Source organism: Mustela nigripes, chromosome 4, assembly GCF_022355385.1.
Source record: "Mustela nigripes isolate SB6536 chromosome 4, MUSNIG.SB6536, whole genome shotgun sequence".
Lineage (NCBI taxonomy): Eukaryota > Metazoa > Chordata > Mammalia > Carnivora > Mustelidae > Mustela > Mustela nigripes.
In genome coordinates, this window is record NC_081560.1 from 28,073,670 (window position 1) to 28,097,169 (window position 23,500).

General features: G+C 36.4%; 1 protein-coding gene across 10 annotated transcripts in view; it reads left to right on the top strand.

The window, feature by feature from the left end:
* The window catches only part of CADPS2 (calcium dependent secretion activator 2), a 528,014-nt gene that overhangs the window by 384,666 nt on the left and 119,848 nt on the right, over window positions 1–23,500 (top strand). For all 10 annotated transcript variants that reach the window (XM_059396493.1, XM_059396490.1, XM_059396492.1 and 7 more), the window contains 2 exons: window positions 15,907–16,008; window positions 21,703–21,766. In XM_059396493.1, coding sequence (XP_059252476.1) covers window positions 15,907–16,008; window positions 21,703–21,766 — 166 coding nt within the window. The remainder of the gene's footprint in view (window positions 1–15,906; window positions 16,009–21,702; window positions 21,767–23,500) is intronic.

Genomic DNA, 23,500 nt, shown 5'->3' on the forward strand with positions numbered 1-23,500 from the left:
AATAACATCTGTCCCCACTGATGGGGAGTTTAGTACTGGAGTAAAGGAACTGTGCCTTTCAAAACGAGACAGACAAAAGCAGGAAGTGAGCGGTAGGCGGAGAGACTGAGTGTGTTGCCGGTAGCACTGAGCCAGGAGTCAGAACATCTGTCTTCCTGTCCTGGCTCTCCCGTTAGGAGCTATTTCATTTTTGAGCAGTTGGTCCAGTCTGAGCCTCAGTTTCCCGTCTGTTCATTATGAATAGTTATATCAATGCTGCATAACTCATGTTGCTGGAAGACCCTGTGGGCCTAATGGGACAGTGGCAAAGACATGGCCCAAAACAGGAGTCAAGAAGGCCGTCATCCAAGGTAGGTCAGTCACTAGACTGCGACCCGAAGACTGCTTTTGAAGGTCACTAGTCATTTGCCTCTGTTTTCCCTGCATGCCATTCATTCGCAGCATAAAACTCGGGATTTTTCTGAAATAATATATAAAAGAGGCCACTGGATTGACCATGGGAGGGTACATCCTTGAGAAAGAGGCAAGGCAAAGGGTTTTCTCGATGTGTGTTAGAATTCAGATCAGGTTACCAACAGAGAAACAAGAGCCACCCCTCAGTGTAGCTTTTCTTAAGCATTTAGAGCCTTCTAAGTCTGGAATTAGGTGTGAAGAAGTTTGGAGTCTTCAGTTGGATCTCCATGTGACTTTCTAATGTATTAAAGTTTTTTAAGAAGGTAGTATGTAATGCTATTACATAAAAAGCTATCTAGTGAGTGCTGTGAAGTGTGTAAACCTGGCGATTCACAGACCTGTACCCCTGGGACTGATAAAACATTATATGTTCATAAAAGTTTTTAAAATGTTATAAAAAGCCATCTATGCACATCCACACCACTTACTGTTACCAGTCAGTTTAGGGTTTTTAGATCCATGTTGATACACAAAATTGGCCAGTTATTTCCCTTTCTCATACTCCTCCCATCCAGGCTATCATAGCCATATAAAATGAGTTGGGAGAGTTTTCTAGCTTGCTCTGGATAAGTGTCAAATGACTTATTTTTTTAATATTTATCAATAATTCATCTTTAAAGCCATCAGGGCTTTGAGCCTAATATGTGGAAAGATTTTTACTTACTGCATTAGTTAATTTTGTGGTTAAAGAACTGTATAAGCTTTCCGTTTATCTCTTGAGCAAGTTTTGTAGGGTTTCGGCTTTCCAGGAAATAGTGCATTTTACCTAAGTTTTCAAATGCGTTGATATTAATTTCACATTGTTCTCTTTGTAGTTTTTGCTCCACCAGCTTTTTGCACTTCCTAATATTGTTTATTTTTAACTTCTCTTTTTCCCCCCAATTCATCTTGCCTGAAGTATGTAAACTTTATTAGTCTTTTCAATCATATAACTTCTGGCTTTGTTAAACAAGACTGCTCCTTCTCCTTTTCATTAATTTTTTTTTTAAATCAACTTTTTTAGAGTAATTTTAGATTTGCAGAAAATTTGTGAGGATACTACAGGGAATTTCTGTATTAGTTTCCTCTAATGTTACCATCCTATATTAGCAAGGTCTATCTGTCAAGACTTAAGAAGCCAACATTGGCATGTTACTGTTAACCACTGGTTCTTATCTGGATTTCACAGTCCATTTTTTTTTTTTTAAGATTTTATTTATTTGACAGAGAGAGACACAGTGAGAGAGGGAACACAAGCAAGGGGAGTGGGAGAGGGAGTAGCAGGTTTCCCGCTGAACAGGGAGCATGATGTGGGGTTCGATCCCAGGACCCTGGGATCATGACCTAAGCTAGAGGCAGAGGCTTAACCCACTGAGCCACCCAGGCACCCCCATTTTTTTTCATTGATGTCCTTTTTTTCTATTCCAAGGTCCAACTCAGGACGCCATTCATACTACATTCAGTTGTCAAGTTTCCTCTGATCTGTGGCCATTCCTCAGTCTTGTTTTTCCACGACCTTGTTAGTTTGGGAGAGTTTTGGTCAAGTATCTTGTCAAACATCCCTCAATTTGGGTTTGTGTGACATTTTCATGGTTAGACTGAGGTGATGGGTTATTGAAGAGATGAAATGCTCTCTCCCCTCATCCTGTCAGGGAGTATGTGATATCCATAGGACACCACTGGTCATGTTAGTCAAGGTAATATATGCCAGGTTTCTCCACTGTAAAGATAGTATTTTGCTTTCTGTATATTTTTTTGGAAGTAAGTTACTAGGTTCCATTCACACTCAAGTGGAATTAAATGACACTTCCCTGAGGGAGGACCAGTTACATACTTTATTTGGAATTCTTCTGCAAGGAAAATTGTTCTCTATTTAATCAACCATTTGTTTATATCAGTCTGGATTCATCTGTAGTTATTTGGTACTTTGCATTGTAATCTGATGCGGCTTTATTTTGTTGCTCAAATCGTTCCAGCTTGAGACATTGAGATCTCTTTTAGACGGACTCCCTGTGATGTGCCCCATCCTTTTTTTTTTTTTTAACTTTAAAGCACCTGTTACTTTCTGGTACTAAAACATGCTTCAAACTCCTCTTGTATTTTCCCTGACTGGTGAGTGGAAAGCTGTTGGTATCGTGGTGGTTTCTTCCTTCTACTTAGGCCAATTTTTACTTTGGATATTTTGAGATTATTTATTAGGTACATTCAAGTTTTAAATTGTTAAATCTTCTTTGTAAATGGAAATTATTATTATTTGATGACCCTTTTCATAAATAACAATGCATTTTGCATTCAAGTTTACTGAGATGGTTATTAACGTAACCTTCTTTTGGTGGATATTTGTCTGATATGTTTATTCATACTTTTGGCCATTCTGTACTCTTGTGTTTTAGTGTACCTTATAAATAACAAGCTAGATTCTGACAAATTCTGTTTTTTAATCCACTTAACACTTTCACAATTAGCACTGTGTTGATACGATTAAATTCGTTTCTACCATTTTATTTTGGCCTTTTTTTTTTTTAAGTAAATATGTAGATACATATTTTATTTATCAAGAGTAAATGTCAATTTTATTTAGGATATTCAAGTAAAAAAATGAAAAATTATATACCAGTGACTGTTAAGAAAAAGTTAAAAGACATTAAATTGTCCTAAGAATACTACAAAGGCACTGAATCCAAATATCCCCTTATATATGAATTACCTAAGTTTTCATATCTTTAATATTCAGTTGCTCACAATTATGGTCTTAAAAAATATTTGTAATAAGATGATTCTACCTTATGATTTTTCCCCTGGAAGACAGAGTTTTAAACAATAAGTATGTAAAACATTCTAATGAAATAGAGTGGCAATACCTCAGGTTCAAAGGTACTCATCACTAGAAAAGGGATTTATACCTACATGTTTTTACCTTAAAACACAACTTGTTTCATCACAAAACATCAACGATAGTAAGGCACACTGAAGCATGGAAGGCCATGTTACATAATCTGATACAAATCTTAGGATCATGTTACCAACTGGATAATGATATCAAAAATTAAGAAGTTCTATAAAACTATCAAGAGGTTAGAGCTTCAGGTGGGTAATATGTTTTAAAACACATTTCCCAAAATTTACCTTTTTTATGTACAAAAAAAGGAGTTCATCTTAGAAATATAAATGCAATCAGATAACCATATAATGAATGACTTCTGTGTTTTCAAGGGCACTGACACTTTGTGGTACAATGCATGTAAGTGACAATAAATGGGTAACAGGAGAAATGATTTAGATTCCTCACAAACCAGCAACTTGAAAACTTCTAATAGCGAATATAAAAGTGATATACACTGTGGTTTATGCATTAACCTTATACTTAAGAGTGTCTTCCATAAATGGCAATAACTATAGCCATTTGCCAGATATAGAATAACTGATACAGCAAATAAAAACAGCAAGAAAATCAAAGCATACTTCTAACATTTTAATAACTTTTGCTTGTGATGACCTTCTGTGATCTGGAACCTTTGTTTTACATAAAATTGGAGTTCTTACGGTCCTTGTCCTTCTTCAGGTTGCTGCCTGATGAGAAAAGAAGATTCTTGGAAGAAGAAATAATAGCTTTCTCAAAAAAGAAAGTTTTCAAGTTGCTGGTTTGTGAGGAATCTAAATCATTTCTCCTGTTACCCATTTATTGTCACTTACATGCATTGTACCACAAAGTGTCAGTGCCCTTGAAAACACAGAAGTCATTCATTATATGGTTATCTGATTGCATTTATATTTCTATGGTTCTGGTATATCTCCGACGTAGCTTTCTTTTTTGAGAAAGCTATTATTTCTTCTTCCAAGAATCTTCTTTTCTCTTCAAGCTTCATTCTCTCTTCTTGATGAACTCTTTTAAGGTGCTCAAATTTTGGCCTTTCTTTTTTTTGACTCATGTTTGTAAGCTTTTTGTTTTTTGGTTTTTGTTTTTAAAGATTTTATTTATTTATTTGACAGACAGAGATCACAAGTAGGCAGAGAGGCAGGCAGACAGAGAGGAAGGGAAGCAGGCTACCTGCTGAGCAGAGAGCCCTATGCGGGGCTCAAACCCAGGACCCTGAGATCATGACCTGAGCCGGAGACAGAGGCTTGACCCACTGAGGCACCCAGGTGCCCTGCTTTTTGTTTTATCTTGCTTTCTTATTTCATCCAGGATCTTCTATTTCCACCCTCAATATTTTACATTTTCCAACATTAAGATTTTCCTGTGCATATTCTTAAATTTTTAAGCTTTATGCGAATCAACACATTTCCTATCCTTCTAAAGAGTGGAGAGACCTTGGAACGCTTCGCTCCAGACATGCCCTTCCTTGCTCACAGGCTTATTTTGTCTGATATTTTAGTTGTATCCTTGTTTATTTATTTTCTGTTTTCAAATGCGTGCCCCGTACCTGCTTAGATTTAGAAATTATTTTCCTTTTTCCTTAAAATATATTCCTGGGGGATTTCCTATCATGGAGACCCTATAGATAGTGAATTTTTATTTGGAATTGTGCTTGTTTCATCCACATTTTATAAAGAAAATTTTGGTAGGCGTATGGTTGTGGATTGACAGTTACTTTCTCTCAGCACTTTGAAGGTAGTGCTCCGTTTTCTTGTGGCTTCCTGTGTTACCAGCGGGAAGGCCGTTCACAGTCGGATTGCCATTCTTTTGAGGGGGATTTATCTTTGCTCTCCAGATACTTTCGAGATTATTTTGTGCTTTAGTGCTTTGCGGGTTCGCTGTAACATAGCTACATGTGCATTTCTTTTCATGGATTCTGCTTGGAAGTCCTGGGGATTTCTGGCCCATGTGCCCTGCTATTGAGTGAGTGTGGATTTCTTTGAATTTACTCGGATGTGCATGTGAAGATCCACGTTTGTCATCATCCTGGAATATTGTCATCTCTTTAAATACTTTTTCTCCTATAACCCCACTCTTTTCTACAATTCCACATATCATATATTAGGCGTTTTATCTTCTGTATCTCTCTTACTGTCTGTAATACAAATTCTGTCTGCTTATTTCTCCAGGTACATTCTATGTTATATTTTCAGTTCTCTCTTCTAGTCGAACTTGGCAAAGTTTTTTATATAAAGGGCCAGATAGTAAACACAATAAATCTTTTTTTAGAAAGATTTTATTTATTATTTGACACAGAGAGAGATCATAAGTAGGCAGAGAGGCAGGCAGAGAGAGGGTTGAACCAGGCTTCCTGCTGAGCAGAGAGAGCAACGTGGGGCTCAATCCCAGGACCCTGAGATCATGACCTGAGCCCAAGGCAGAGGCTTTAACCCATTGAGCCACCCAGGCACCCCCACGATAACTCTTTTGGGCTTTGTGAGCTATATGGTCTCTGCTACAATTGTTCAGTTCTGTGTTTTAGTTCAAAAAGAGCCATGAGCAAGATGTAAGTGAATGACTGTGGCTTGTGTTCTAAATCAAATTTTATTCGTAAAAACAGGTGGTGGGCTATAGTTTGCCAACTCTCTCTCTACTTTATTCTCTTTGTAGCTATAACACCTACTTTCCAAACCACATATTGCTAATTTCAATTACTGATATTTTAGTTCTGGAAATACTGTTGGGTTCTTTTTAAAACTCATCTGATTATTTCTGAACATCTCTGATTCTTGGTTTTTATCCCTCCCTCCCCGCCTTTTTCCTTAGGCCTTGTATAAATTCAGATCAATTTTAATAACTAAATTCTCTAGGTGTTTGTCTTGTTTACCCTGACATTTTTGCCGTGGTCACTGTTTTCTTACTCAGCTAAGTGTTTGTTTGTTGTTGTTGTTGTTTTAGTAAGCGCATGTACTTAAAGTTTATGAGAATTCTGCAAGGCCTGTTTTGAGAATACTTTCTTTTAAAGAGGATTTGCTCTTTTATTTGGTGATGGAGGTGCTACCGGAGCTACTTTATTTTCTTATCTTCATGATTTCTTGATTGCACTGGCAGTACCCAGTTTAATGAGGCCAGGCATGTGGTGCATATTCTCAGGAAAGACTCCTTCACTCTCTCTTTAGATGTTGTAGAACGGACAGATTTTCTTGTTGGCTCCCCATTATGAGAATATTGACCCTTTCTGGACCATCCTTTAACGTATCCTACAGCCCATTCACGAATGTAGGAATCTCAGGTTCAGAAGTCTGTGAGGTCGCTGACCCAGTGGGGCATTCTCTTAAATATAGCTGGTTCCTACATTTTCCCTGGTTCCTACATTTTCCCCCAAGGCAGCCTTGGTGTTCACATTCATCCCTACTTTGGTTTCAGTGTCTGGTTCATTTTCATTTTCCTGGCCTTGGGAGAATTTTTTTGACTCTTTTATAAGCTTAGCACAACATTTAACTGTATGCTTATTATAATTTACACCATAGGCGTTTTGTAGTGAAAAGGGATTTGGGGGATATCCAGTCAATCTATACTCGGAGCAGAAGTCACATGACGAAATTTGCATTTTGAAAAAGAAATCTTAAAAAAAAAAAAAAAAGCAAGAAAGAAATCTTTGAACCTCTCTCTGGAAAGCCTGTTGGCGCACTTTCCATAGCCTCTGCTTCCAGGTCCCACCTGATTCTCTGCTGCTCGTCTAGCACAGCTCAACTCCAGTACCATTCCCCAACTGACTCCTTCCCTGGAAAGCCATACTACCTCACAGCTTTGTACTTTCGCCCTTCTTCAGTGGAACTGTACATTATAGTCTGATTCTTCTTATTTATGCCTTTCCCTATTATAAACTCTGTTAGGGCAGGAGACATTTCTCTTGTGCTTGTATTATCCCCAGGACTAGGTAAGTACTCGGTAGATATCTGGTAAGTAAGGAAATGAATGATGTGGGACCATTGGTTTACAGATTTTATGGGTGAAATGTTGGGACCCTTGGTAGGTAGAGTTCACAATTAAATAATGTTCTTATCAAGTGTGATGATTTTTATAACCCATGGAAAGACCCTGTGTAAATGAGAAAAATTGTATGGTTTTACCACAGAGAAGTTAGTAGATTAAGACAATGAAATACATTTTTTATGTATAAAATTGAAAGTGATAAAACGTGATAAAAACTACTGTTGTTGAGGTTGCAGGGAAATTATTCGTTTCATGCACATGGGTCACAGTGCAAACTGATAAGTACTTTCTTAAAAAGCAATTGTGTAGTATCTATCAGATATTGAGAATACCATTACATTTGCCTTAGCCTGGGCTGCCGTAACAAAATTCCATCAACTGGGTGACTTAAACAGTAGGTATGTATCTTCTTTCAGTTTTGGACAGTTGAAGTCAGAGATCAAGGTGCGGACATGGTACGGTCCTAAGAGAGACTCTTCTCCTGGCTTCCAGATGACTGCCTTATCCTTGTGTCATAAGGCCACCGATCCTATCAGATTCATGCCCCATACTTAATGACTGACTTCTTTGAACCTTAATTCCCTCATAAATGTCTCATCTCCAAATACAGTAACATTGGGGGATAGGACTTTAATGTATGAATTTTCATTCAGGGTGCACACAGTTTAGTCCACAGCACCACTTAAACTAACAATATACTTTTAGGTATTTACCCCAAGAGGAGACTTGGGGAGGCTCAGTCAGTTAAGCACCTGCCTTCAGCTCAGTCATGATCCCAGGGTCCTAGGATCGAGCCCCACATTGGGCTGTTCCCCCTGCTCATTCTTATTCTCTTTCTCTCTGTAAGACAAATAAATAAAATCCTTTGAAAAAAAAAAAAAGGAATTTACTCCAATGAAACAGTAAGAGATGGCTTAAAAAAATTATAGAAAATTATAGTGTAAGATTATATATCTGTAAGAAGATAAGTATATTATGTATACATATATATATGTATATATATGGTAGGAAGAAATAGAGGGGAAAAGTCTAAATTCTAATGGAATATTGGATTAATAAATTCTGGTACATGACAAAATGAAGTATGCTTCCATTAAAGAGCATATATTAGGATATTTGAATAATGTGAGATGTTGATACTTCATTAAAAGGATAAAAAAAATTAAAAGAATCAAATTGAAAATCAGTTAAAACATGATTAGATTTTGTAGAATGAAAAGTGGAATTATATTTACAAAAGAATATTACCTATTATGATTGGGACATTTAAAGAGATTTTTAGTTAAAGGTCTATATATATGTAATTTAGGAGAGTAATTCAGAAAAACACAAAGACATGAACTAAAAGCTGGTTTATTAAAAATAATATTAGGTATGGGGTGAAGATGACCTATCAGAGAAGTATTACCAATCTTAATACTCTTTATTTTTATCTAAAAATCACCTCGATATTCTATTTCTCTTGAATTCTAGAATGATGTGTGGTAGTGAATTTAGTCTGATTCCAGGAAAAGCCAGTTATCAAACACCTTGATTACTGTCCATGACCTGTGTTTCGTCAGCAACTTAACACAAAAACTGAGTCACAAGATCTCATATCTTCAAAAAGTCCAATTACTGCATTTTTTTAAAGAAGTATCTTTTTTCTTTTTTACAACCACCAAAGAAAATAGACTATAGTAGGAAACACATAGAAGAATTAGGAGGAAGGAGTGCTTAGAAACAAAACAGGAATTTTAAATTTTATTTGCAAAATATTTTCTCAAAGAAAATGCTGTTTCTAGCTCAATAACTATATGGGTCAAATTAACTTCTTCTGGATAAGTAAAATCTCAAGGAAAATGAAAGGACACTGATTTTGTGACCAATACATGACCATCCAAATGAAGTACCATTTTGTTTGGAACAGTAAGAAGTGTTCTAGGTTGGGGAACAGAAATATGAGGCTGTTGTTTCTGCTTCCTCTTCCCATAATTTCTTATTCTTATGCTGTGTCTTCCTCTCCTTGTTATTCTGTTCACAAATGGGTACTGGTGGGAAAGACACGAAGTGCAAAGTGACTTTACCTGCTGCGCTGTGGGCAGAATTGACAGTTCAGAAATGCTACTCCCTATGTGTCTGTCCCCTTCTCACTTTGTCTAGAGGAAGCTAAGATGTTCTATATTCCTCCTGGGAGAGGGCACATGAAAAGAAGCCTCTAAGAAACTCAAAGGACCATGAACTTGGTCCTCTGCCCTGTCTCTGCTTGTAAAATAGCTTTTATTGCAAGCCTCCAAAGTGTCAGGACAGGGGGTCACACCTGATGCACTGGGGAGTCAGGGGGTCTATGGAGTGGTGAAGGAAATCAAACTCATCAGTTTACCAGACTTTTCTATACAGTGTTCACTCCTGGGGTATTATTCCACCCACAGGCTTCCTGAGCACTCTGTTCCAGGCAACACACAGGCTCCTAGAGATTATAAAACCAAGGACACTTTTATATCCCTCAAGTATCTAGAGGTGTGTCTAGCTGATAAAATGATTGAAAAAATAATCACAGAATATGGTACAGTTTTCATTAAGTAATAAAATAGATGGCTTGTCAGCACAAAATGATGCTTTTTAAGTGGAAATTGGGGAGATCCCATGATTAAATAATTTTGAGAAGTGATGTTAAGCAGATTTCTTTACTATCAGACTTCTCAAGCTCCTTAATATATGCCTTGCTTCCATTATGGACCTCCAGCAAGGTCTTGTAATGTTCAGAAAACATCCTTGGGCTTTTTTTGGAGGATGTTTCAGGAGAATTGTTTTTTAAAACCTGTTGGCAGCCGGATGAAATGGATATTAAAATTTGTTCTTTGTGGGCTTCTGAAAGGTTATATTATACTAGAAAAAAAAGACCATAAAATGTGTGAACTGTAAACTGTTCAAGAGAAGTAGAGCTATGGGGTTCGTCCATATTTAAATATTTAAGCAGATTCTGCCATTGATGTTTACTCTTCCGCCCGACTCTGCAACCCAGTTTCACACTCTTTTCCTCTTAGATCTTTCTCGAAAAATGATTGTTCCCTTCATAGAAACTAATTTCTTATCAGAAACACCTCAAAAGCCGTGAGAGGTAGAAGATGGAGAAGAAGATACAGTTTCTCTCTCTTGTTCCTGAGTAGTCTTTCAAGAAGAGCCTTCTCAATTTAAAGCTTATATTGTACTGTTTACAGAAAGAGTTGATAGTGATGACAAGATGTCCAGTATACAGAATGGATTCTGTTTGTTTTTAAACGCCTACTCTGCCAGATTGATGAATAACACAAGTTCAAAAATCCATCGTGAGATCCCTTAGTTCATGCAGGAATTTAGTGAAATTAATATGTATAGGCCCTAATATGTATAAGAACTATTTTTGGACAAATCTGCCTTTCAGAAGAAGGTTTTGTGTGTGTGTGTGTGTGCGCGCGCATGTGTGCCTATGTGTGATGCTTTCTCTAGAAGCAGATTGAGACCCGTAGGCAGATAGAAGAGACGGTTGGTAAGCATCAGTGGCAGAATTTCCACTGGGTCCGAATTCATTTTTTTAAGAATCAAGTATAATTAATGTAGGCCTAAATATATTTGCTGTCCCTTTGCTCATTATGTAACACCAGAAGGAAGTTTTATATCATTACTTGTTTTTATCTATAATTAAAAGAATGCATCTACCTTTAAACTGTATTTTACAATTTGCTCTTAAACTTTCATGGAAAACTTCCTACTAAAATCCTGTGATTTTAAATAACTACAGGCCCCAGAAAAAAAATGAAAAATTTAAATCTCAGTACATGAAAATGCCCTTTTTTTGCATCAGAACAACTTTGCTATTTATCAGTCTTAGAATTAAGCTCCAATTAACATTAAATCAGAAAATTGGTCTCTTACCTTAGAATTTTCAATAACCATATATTTTTTAAAGATTTTATTTATTTATTTGACAGAGATCACAAGTAGGCAGAGAGGCAGGCAGAGAGAGAAGGGGAAGCAGGCTCCCTGCTGAGCAGAGAGCCTAATGTGGGGCTTGATCCCAGGACCCTGAGATCATGACCTGAGCTGAAGTCAGAGGCTTTAACCCACTGAGCCACCCAGGTGCTGCCAATAACCATATTTTAATATTGTCTTTTTATCAGTATCAAAGAGGCATTCGTTATTTTACTTTTATTATCTCAGGGGAAAAATTCTATCCTTGATATTTAAAGCAAATGATTTCACTAATAATTAAAATAGCAGGTAAATACTAAAAATTTTCTGTTAAATATAAAAACAGCTAACTTTTGTCAGAGATCTTTTTACCCAGACTACATAACTATAATTCCTGTACTGTTTGCTTTTCAAAAAATTTCCTGTTTTACCTACTGTTATATGATTTAAAACATTCCAATTAATTTATGCCCTATTAATACTAATAAGCAATAATATTTGTGATACTACTCATTCATGAGTTTTTACTATCTGCTATAGCTGGTATTTTTATATTTGGTGTATCATTTATTCACATCTTTAGCATTTAATTGCCATTTAGCATCAATCTGCCAGCTACTGTTTGGGTACCAGGGGTGCAGCACAAAGGAGGCAAACAATAAACAGATCTACACATGTGGGGTGATGACACATTATGTACAATAACCAGCAACAAAGCATGTTAAAGGAGAAGAGACCTGTGGGAATGGGAGATTACATCTTTACAGCAGGTGGTTAGAGATAACCTCACTAATCCTCAGTCATGTGGGTAGAGATGAGAAGGTAGTGAGAAAACTCTGTGTGCCTCAGAAAATTCCATCCCAGGCAGTGGGAGCAGCATGTGCAAAGGCCCTGAGGCAGAGGATGTGTCCTGTGTTTAAGGAAAAGCTAGGAGGCCAGAGTGGCTAGAGTGAAGGAACCTATGAGGGGTAGAGAAGATCAGGGTGTGTATGGGGTAAGGAGGAGGTCCTACAAGGTCTTGCAGATAGTTCCAAGAATGTTCAGTTTTGGAATGAGTTTTAGAATTACGAGGTATGGCTTAGGCTTGGAATAAGCTCACTGTAGTGTGTTGCTGATACTCTGACACAGAAAAGACTAGAAGAAGGAGACTAAGGAGGCGGTAACCATACTTGGGATATTTTGAAGGGTACAGGTAACAGAAATTAATTTATAAGCTGAGTTTATAAAGCTATTATTTTAAATCTCTGTTACCCTGGGTCTACGAGATGGATGTTCATAAAATATGAATAGTTTAAGTTTCTCTTAAAGCTACTTTCTGCAAGTACAAATTTTAAGGACTGACTTTGTTGAGTTTTGTTTTGTTTTTAATAGAATTACTGATTCAGTGGTGCCTGGGTGGCTCAGTCAGTTAAGATTCTGTCTTTGGCTCAGGTCATGATCCCAGGGTCCTGGGATTGAGCCCCACATTGCACTCCTTGCTCAGCAGGTAGCCTGCCTCTCCCTCAATTTCTACTTGATGCTCTGCCTACTTGTGCTCTCTCTCTCTCAAATAAATAAAGAAAATATTTTTTTTAAAAAAAAAGAATTACTTATTCAATGTCATTTATCTTAAATTTTATAGCTATTTAAGCCCTCTGCCTTATATAAGTAATATGGAAAATGTCTGATATAAGTATATTTAAAATATTACACATTGCTTGTCAGATTCAGTTCACATTTTTTAATAGAGGTGGGGTTTTTTTCCCCCTCTTTATTACTTTCTCTGAAAGTGTTGGGGAAAGAGAATAAAACATGGGCTCTAAGAGCCCTAGATTTGGAATGCAAGAGACGTAGGTTCAAGTCTAGGCTCTGGCTGTTGTTTGGGGAAGTTACCTAACCTCTCTGTGCATCTTTGAGGAAGTTACCTAACCTCTCTGAGCTTCAGCAGCTTCCTTTCTTGGATGCTGGAAAATGGTTTGCTGTGAGCATGCTGTGTTATGCATATAAAACAGCACAGTACCAGGAGCATATTTAGAACTTTGTTACTGATCATTGTTATGTAAATTTTAATAAATGGTTATGATAAGATATTGATGACACAGGACATATTTGCATTTATTGGGAAGAATAATTCTAATATTTTTAAAAGATTTTATTTATTTGGCCGAGCCAGGCACAAAGGTAGGAGCAGAGGGAGAGGGAGAAGCAGACTCCCTGCTGAGGAGGGAGCCTGATGCGGGGCTGGATCCCAGGACCCCAGGATTATGACCTGAGCTGATGAACAACTGAGCCACCCATGCACCCCGGGAAAAATAATATTAGAAGGAGCTGTTACTTTTAGGCATGACTGCATCAAAGCTGTTATTTATTCCCAATCACTTAGGTTTAGATATCCACTTCATATACCTAATATTCAGTACATAGTCTGGTGTAGGCACTAAAAGACATGTAAATAAGGACTGGTCCAAAATACGAACTATTGTATTTAACTTGTCAGATGTATACCTAATTTAATAATAAACTCAGTAAAATGATGGCTTTTCACTGTATACAACAGTCTTTGTCTTAGTGAAAGTTGACACAAATGATGTTCCTCTGACTTACCTTTCTCGCTTTCATCACCTGAACCCCTGGCTCTGTTGTGTCGGGAAGGCGAGGGCCCCAGTGAAGTTTAATATGACAGGATGACTTGCTGAATCTCTGTGAATCACAATCTCCTTTGACCGTTGAAGCAAACAGTAAAATTCACTCTAATATAACCACGTGGTGTCTGTCAGAGAGCAAAGCCACAGAACCGTATCAGTCATCAGAATAATAAATAGAAGTTCCTTGCTCTTTTTCATCAAGTTTGCATAGATGTATAGAGTAAAATACCCACCCACAACTTAGTGGTGAGTTTTTATGCTACCTATATGATAACATAATGTAGTCATAGTTTGCATCTGAATGCTCAAATTCCCAAGTTAATGATGTATATAGAACTCTCCACTTGAAGTTTTGTGATCATTATTATACTTAAATTATAGTCTTGGTTTTGTGCTATCATTTGCTCAGTGGGAATTGACTCTGAAGTAATATGTGATAAAATGCATTATATTATAAATTATTGTAATATAAATTTTTATCAATTATGGGGGTTAGCTCAGAGTTCATTATTTTGTAATTTATAGATCAGATTTTCTTTTCTCCTTCCTAAAGTATCTGAAAGACCAGTATTTGCCATTAGTTTTGCTGCGGTTCACATTGAAAATACATTCTGGTAGGATGTATTATTCTGACTATGAAATAAAATAATTGATGTTTCCCTATTTAGGAATAGAGTATAATTGTAAGATTTTCAAAGCATAAATTCCAGCAGCATATGAGTATCTGAAATAACATTGTGTTCTCTATAATGGCAAAAAAATTTTCAGACTGAAATGATGATTTGAGATGTATAAAAGGTCTTTATGTCATTATGATTCAGATATAACTTTAAAATTAATTGCTTTTATCCTAATTGACTAGGTGCAAGCATCAAAGATACACATGCACACACATACATGTTTATATATAGATGAAAAAAAGAGCAGGAGCACCAAATAAAAATCTTCCAAGGAAAGTTATACCAAGCATTCATTTTTCTTTATTTTTCATAATCATTTCTACCTATTTTACCCATAATATTAAAAATTAGTTAAATTATAATATATGTCTTTGGGAACTAAAATGCAATCTTTAGAAAAATAAGTTAATAGAGGAAGAAGTGATTGGTATTAATTATCAACTGCAAAAGATTCATTGAAATAGACACTTTTGGAATATGAGATTAATAGGTCTTTCTCATTGCATTAACAAAGTTATAGTTCACGTGTTAAAAATTGTTGTTAAAAATTGTTGATGACTGTTATACAACCTGGTACTTACACTGATACAGAATAAATTCTAAATCCATTATTAGAAATATTTTATTCTTTTAATCCTGACCTTAGTAAGAGAAGATTTCTGTTCAGTCTTCATTACTACCTCTAAAAGTCCTTGTAAAACTTGCCTTGATTGCACAGGGATATTTGGCTGAGCACAAGCTCCAGAAATGTAGCTAATCTGTGTTCTCTATAAGCTTTTATTCAGCTATTTGTTTTGAATTATAAACCCACACATTTAAGTGAAAAAATAATGCACTAAGTCACCAAATGCATTCAAATTTTCTGTGTTTTTTACACTTAGAATGAAATCTCTTGCCTCACATTAGCTTAATTTTTATTTGGAAGAAAAGTAGTTAAAACATTTTAGTTTGCATTCAGTATGCTTTTATAATATTTTCATCCATGGAATATTTATTCAATTTGTCAAATGTTTGGTACCACATAAAATACTTTTCACTACCATTCTCAAGGACTAGTCATTGTTTTCAGTAGATCTGGAAAATATTTATGGTAATCCTTTACCTTGAAAGCTGTATAAAACAGAATAATTTCATTCCATTCGTTCCAGGTCAAAATATGAAGCAAATGGCTACAAATACCCCCTTTAAATAAATTTCCATTATAGGGGCAAGTAATATGATTTCTGTGGACCAATATGCATTTTCCTTAATTATTCTGCAGAGAAATAGAGATATAAAGATAAATGAATATATAAATATATATAAATAAAGATATATAAAGATATAAAATATATGAAAGCAAACATTCTATCAGTATAAATTATTGATTCTGATTTTTGTTTTCCAGGCCTGATGGAATTGGAACTGTTTCAGTGGAAGAAAAAGAGAGATTTGAGGAGATAAAAGAAAGACTCTCTTCCCTTTTAGAAAACCAGATAAGCCATTTCAGGTATTATACTCTTTTCATTAATATTCAGTATTTGCTTTCTTCACTCAACACTCCAGTTCCCTATAGAGGTTTATTATGTCTTTCTGTGGCTACTCAAGAACTATCAGTATCTTCCTCTCCATCGCCTGTCAGGTAAGATCCATATTCCTCAGTTTATGGTCTCTTTCTAAGCCTGCCATTCAGTTTCCACCATTCATTAAGGTAGGTCCCTTACCCCTTCAATTTGTGGAATGCTTCTCTCACTTGCTCGTGCATTTCTCATCCTTGAGGAGCCTCTTCCAGCTCTGGTGAGTAGTCCTTCCTCTCTCCGAGTCACCAGGCAAGGAGCTTCTTGTGTCCTATCTTCATAGTAGAGCTGTTTTTCGATCATTCTAGCAAAGACTAGAAAACCTGATGTCTTTCAGAATTTATCATCTGTACTCATCACTAGTAACTTATCACATAGTTATAATGTCCATTTCTTAAGTCATTAGTAATTTAATTTACATTATTTATATGAGAACAAGGGCCATGTTGCCTGGCACATTTCCTTGCTCAAAATTTAAAAAAAAAAAAAAATTAACCATTGATACTAAAAACCATATACAGAATGAAAGAACAAAATCTTGGTATTTTTCCCCTGATTACAGGTAGCTCAATAGAACCTAATGGTTAAAAACAGAAATATTTCTGGAGAATACAATTCAAGATAAGGGAAACAAAGAAAGAGGGGTAGTTAAGATCCCTGAACAGAAAATCAGTGTTAAAGAGGAGGGAGTCTTCATAGTGATAGTTAATAGAAACCCCAAGTGGTGATTGAGCTTAGAAAGCAACCAGTTCTGATGAGAGCAGATCAGAAAAATTCTTCAAGTAAATCAAATTGACAAAATACTAAGCTGTTTTAGTATGTTGAGAGAGGATTTACTCACCTGGAATTGAGTTTGGAGTTCTATTAATTCTATTAGTTACATTAGATTACATATATAAAAAGAGGATATTAAAAACAAAGACAAGTATTAATTATAAACAAAATAATGGCACATAAATCATAGTATATACTGTATCTCACTTATCTAGGACATTTACATAATATAAATACTGAATTTAACATCCCAAAATGGCATAACTCTGTTAGAAAGATAGGAAGGATAGGAATTACATTTAGGATGGGGGAAAGTAGTCCAAAAAAGGAAAAAAAAAAAAAGCTACATATGTCTAAGGTGGAGTAACAGGGTTATATTTACCCTCCCATCTGAAACAAACAAACTTCTTAATTTTTTTAAAATGTGGAAAAATGCTCTTAAAGCACATTAAACATAAGACAGTGAATAAAAGTGATTCTTGAGAGATGAAAAATAAATGACTAAGCCCTTTCATTGTCTCTGCTTGGCACCACGAGAGTGCTTCTGGGCCATGGCCAGGGAGGAGAATCCTAGTGGACCGCCGCCTTGACAAAACAGAGATGGGTGTCCAGGGAAGGCAGCCAGAGTTTGCAGGTCAAACATCTAAAAAAAAAGAGAGGCGATACCTGCAGATATTTGCTGAGGGTCCCCCTGGAGTATTCAACTCGGTATTGATTTAAGCATGTATATATGGAAACTAAAGTCAGACAAATAATCCTTTCACTCTGTTGTAGGATTACAGGAGATAATCCAGAGCTAAGAGGAGTACCAGTTTCTACCACCCAGGGTGGAAAGCTCCTAAGTCATGGACAGAGGGTCAAATACTCAAGAGAATTTTTGCCTCAGTAACAGAAAAAAATTAACCCTGTTTTTGTCTTTCCTAATGAGGATTAAAATCAAGTTTCAAATAAATCAAACTGTTTTTAAGTAATTTAACTGCATTCCAGAACAAAGCTCAAGAATAAAGGAATACAAAAGTACTGAGTCACCAATAATGTAAAATAATAATGCCTAGCATCCAGTCAGAAATTTCTAGGCATACAAAGAAATGGTAAAATATGACCAATGAAGAGATTTGAAAATAGCCAATAGTGGAAGTGACACAGAAGATAGAATTAGCAAACAATAGTGTTAAAAGAATTCTTACCAAATGTATGTTCAACCTGTTAAGGGCATCTGTGGAAAACCTGCAACTTCATATTTAACAGTGAAAGATTGAATGCTTTTCACCTAAGATCAAGAGCAAGGCAAGGATATCTGCTCAAAAATCAGTAATCAAGATTGTGTGGTGTGGACAGTTCAGAAACTGACTCACACATACACGGTCAATTGATTTTCAAAGATAGACAAAGATAGTTTGCAAAGTACACTTTTTTTCGATAAATGGTGCTAGAACTATTAAATAGCCAAATGCAAAATACTGACCTGGACCCATACCTCATACCTGATAAAAAAGTTAACTCAAAATGGATAGATCTAGGAAACAGAAAATCTCTTTGCTCTTTGACTAAGCAAAGATTCTTCAAAACACCAAAATCATGATTCATAAATGGAACAATGTTACCTTGAACTTTATCAATATTAAGTACATTTGATCTTCTAAAGACATTGATGTGGGAATAAAGAGACACATCTCAGAATGGGAAAAGTATTTGCACACTAGATTACCCCCCCCAAAAATTCTATCCGGAATATTTAAGTATCTCTTAAAAATTAGTAAGAAATAAAAGAACCCAATAAAAAATTGTTTCAGATATTCACCAAAGACATATGATGACAAGGCATATGAAAAGGTGCTCAACATTCTTATTCTTTAGGGAAATATGAACTAAAACACAATGCAGTACTACTACATTATTAGTATAACTAAAATTAGAAAAATAATTACCTTCCAGTAAGTGTTGGCATGGATGTGAAGCTGGAACTCTACATATACTCTTGATAGCAGTATAGAAGTGTACAACCCACTGTATAAGGTAGTTCACAGGTTTTTAAAAATTCAAACACCGAACATATGACCCAGCCATTTCACTTGTAGGTATTCTCCAAGAGAAATGCAAGCACATGTCCACGCAAAGACTCTTATTATGAACGTTAGTACCAGCATTATTCATCAGAGCCAGAATATGAAAACAAGCCAGACGGCCATCAACAAGGAAAAGATAAGCAGTGTATTCCCATACTTCTGAGCAATAAAAAGGAATGAATGGTTGATAGCATGAATGACTATCAAAATATACTGAGATAAATCAGACTCAAAGAAATATGTGCTATAATATCCCTCTTCCATAAAATTATAGGAAATACAAACAATCCAAATACAAAGTAAATCCATGCTTGCTTGGGCTCATGGGATGGGGAGGAAACATTTGGCTGTCATGAATATGTATATTAAACTGATTGTGGTGATGGTTCCACAGGTATATACCTATGTCAAAACTTATCAATTACGTATTTTAAATATGTGCAGTTATATGTCATTTATACCTCTGAGTCTAACTTCTATGGTGGGAAGTTAGTAGAAGGATATATAAAACTGAAAAATTGAGAATTAGAAATAGTAGCATGTAGGTTAGGAATATAATGTTTAAATACAGAAAGAAAGAGCTTAAAGTAAAAGACTTTTGTTTTTCTGGAGAAATTACTTGGGGAGTGGGGTGGACTTGACATAAAGAACTTCTGTTTTTCATAATAAAGCTTTAGAAGAAGTTTCCTTTCAGACTTGTGCATATATAATTTTGATTAAAAATACTGTATATTAAAATGATAAAGGAAAAAAAGTTTAATTGTGAGACACGTCTATGCAGGCTCATCTATCTGTAATCAACTTACTAATGGGAATCAAGACGATTTTAATTTATTCAGATTAGATATTAAGATTGGTTGAATTTTATTTGGTGGTGGAGTATTTTCCACTTTGCTTTGTTATTGCAGAGCTGTCAAAGTGGTAACAACCTAAAATATTTATCCTGAAAGCAGAACAAAACTATTCCTTTCTTTTAAAACTCGTTTTGTAAAGATTAATTAGGCTTCTGTGTAGTTATTTTCTGTACTTTATTGATTCAGGATTACTTGTACTCTGTAAATGTGTTGAATTATTTACACATCATGAGCAGCTAATGCTAATTCAGAACATACCCAGTGGGACCTCAGAGCCCTGAAATGCTAAATGTAATCTGGGGATCAGTAACATTCCATTCATAAAATGTGTCACCCACAGGTTAATGGAAATAAACAATAGGAAAGACAATGGGTGGATTATGCAAATACACTGAAAAGATTTAAGCAGGGGGAGGGGACTAGAAGAACCCAATTTGTGTTTTAGTTAAACGTGGATTAAGGTTTATGGTATACAAGATGATGAAAGCTACTTTGCTAATTTGCTAATGCGCCAAGATGCAACACTACACAGGGAAAAAAAAAAACTATCAAAAATAAATTGGTTGTTGCTTTTGTGCATGGTAGAGGAGAGGAGGAAGAGAATGCATTGACGTAAGAGTTAGTTGAAGGAAATTTTTAACAGCAAATGAAATAGACTTCTGAAGAAAAATTTGACTAGACTGACGATTTTTTTGCGATTATCTGACACTAATAAAAGTTCTATAACATCAAAACCCTGTCCTAATATGGATTTAACAACTGCTTTGTGAAAAATGCCTCTTTAATCAGTCTTTAAAATTTGCTGCTATAGAAGAAATTGAATTTAAAATATATGTGCTTTAAAATGTGTGTTTTTAGGGAAACCTGTTCAGATTGCCTTGTGGGAAAAAAAAAAAAATTTTCATTGTGAGTTACATCTTAGAAGATGTGTTTACCAAGCCCCTGAATAATGGCAAAGGACATGGAAATACATAAACTTCAAGTTACTGGTTTGGAGATTTCTAGTCCAGAGCCAAGCAGCAGCCCAAGGACAGCTCAGCCTCCTGCAGCCCTTGATCTTGAGACTAGGAGTGGTGGTTGGGGAGGAGGTGCTTTATGGAGCCTGATTCAAGAGAGTGAGCAGCTCTAGCAGGAAGAAGAGGCCCTGACATTCTCTGCTTTTTAAGTGGAAAGTGACCTGAACAGGGACCCGTGTAAAGAGCAATAAATCTGTTACCACCATGTGTCAGCTAGCTTCCGAGGAGCCCACTCACTCGTCCAGCCTCTGACCCTGATTTCAGAACGCTGGCGTGACCTGCCCTCTGGTTGTTGGTGTCTATTAGGAATGCATGACATTAGAAAGACTGAGGATGACCATCTCCACTGGCAAGTGGCTGAGCTCTGGAAAGTTGGTGTTTTGTGTGGAGAGGGTGTAGAGTTAGCTACTGGCGTTAATAGGCAGGTGTCAGGAAAGGAGGGAGCTGGAACGTGTTTTGCACTAGCAGTTACGTCTACGGGGTGTGTGTCCATCTCAAGCCACACATAAACACAGGAGGAAATGGGGCGGGGGGGGGGGGTCCTTTCTTTTAGCATAAGGCTTGAATAACAGCAAACCTTACGAAGGTTTTAGGAAATGTATTTTAATTATCTTTTTACTAGTAGACTCTTGAAGATTTTTTTTGTTTTTGTTGTTGTTCTTAATTTACCCTGTTCTTTCTGAACATACATCATCAAAATTTTAGAACATTTTCATCACAGTTGATACCCTTACTGTTGAAAGAAACTGAAAGCATGGAACTAAGTAAACTTCTGCCGTTAAGATTTTCCCAGATGGGCTGATGCTAGTTTAACCACTTTTCGCTGGTCTTCCATAATGCCACATAGTAGAAGGAATTTTTGAGCAGTCTTAGATAGTAAATGTTTGACGTTTTTGTTCCTCCTCTTGTTTTTAAAGATACTGTTTTCCCTTTGGACGACCTGAAGGTGCTCTCAAAGCTACGCTTTCATTACTTGAAAGGGTACGTCTGAACACTACTTTATAAATGCTTTTGCACGCGCAGTGGCTGTGTATTTTAGTGAGCCAGCCAGATAGGCTCATTCCTCACAAAGAGTGTGTCCTGTGGGGCTGTCTGTTCACATCTTATCACTTTCTCACCTACTCCTAACTACATTCCAATTCTCCCTACCTCCTACTTCCTCCTCCCCCGCCGCTTTCCTGAAGCCCGCCCCTGCCATCTGAGGCTGAGTTGATGTCCTATTGTTAGTACCCTTTTCCCCACCTCTTTCTTTCCCTCATGAAATAGTCTTTTTTTTTTTTCCAGTTAAGTATAATCATCTGTTTTTCAGACTTCACAGTTGTCTTTCATTACCCCCCTCACCTCCCCCGACTTATTTGTCTGTCTACCTTCCCATCTCTCATACCTATAAAGGTTTATCACTTAACATGCCCAAACGTATCCTTCCTTCCATCCGAAATCAATCTCAGAATCCATTTCAACTTGTGTTACTTTAAATGGATTCATGAATTGTAGAAATTCGTTTTCCCTCAAAAAATAAATAGCACAAGGCTTTCCTATCCATGCTAAAAGAATTTATTAATGAAAGTACATTCTCCACTCCTGTTTATGTAACAGACAAGGTTTGAAAGGGAAATATCATTTTCATTTATTTGTAGAACTATTCGTATGCTAGTTGGAGCCTAACAGGTAAGTGATGTGAACAATTCCTGTTCCTTATAAACATTTAAAAAAAAAATCTAAGTATCATATAAAACTCATGACTTGATTATTCTGGTCTTGATTTTTTTTCTTAAGATGTTTATTTATGTGATAGAGAGCAAGCACAAGTAGGGCAAACAGCAGGGAGAGGGAGAAGCAGACTCCTCGCCAAGCGGGGAGCCCAATGTAGTAGGGCCTGATCCCAGCACTCAGGGATCACGACCTGAGTTGAAGGCAGATGCTTAACAACTGAGCCACCCAGGAGCCCCATCTGGTTCTGATTTATTGACTTCAAAGCACTTGGTCTTGTCCACTTTTCTGCCAAAGAAGTCTAGCTATATTACATTATTTATTAACACGTCTTCTAAAAGCAAAAAGAAAATACTTTTTTTCAGTGATTTAAGGACTTGCAAGATGAGGGCGAGAACTGATGACTGTATACATTGATTGCATCATCCTTGATTCCTATGCATCATGTGATAGAACTATGATTGTAGTAGTTACCTGTTATATTAGAATTTTTATAATAAAACTGCATGTCAACCAGGCTTGTCGAAAGTATTCATTTCATCTAATCCATTGAGGTATCAAGGAAAAGATGAAATCTTTACAGAGAGTTTTACTTTGGGAATGGCATCCCATCCTACCTAAGGCAGCCTTCTGTGTGCTGGTTTCCATGGTAGAGCTTCCCTCCTCCCCCAGCAAGGATCAGCTCATAATAGCATAGATGCCCTCACGCACTGACAAGTGGCGAGATCAACAGTGACCTTTTTTCCAGTTATCGTCACTTATCATGTCTCTTGCTGAACTGAGAGAGAAATGGTAGGGCCATTTCTTCATTTTCACATCTCAGTACTTATTGACATCTTAGGAAAACAAAATCTACATGTGAATCCTTCATACTTAGTATGCTTTGGAAGAAATGGAGGGGACACAGGAAAGAAGCTGTGTCTCCCTTTTTGCTTTTGGCAGCCCGTAATCTGTATTTTGCCAGGAAAGGGGGTACAGTTCCCCCCAATTCCAAATTAAATATTT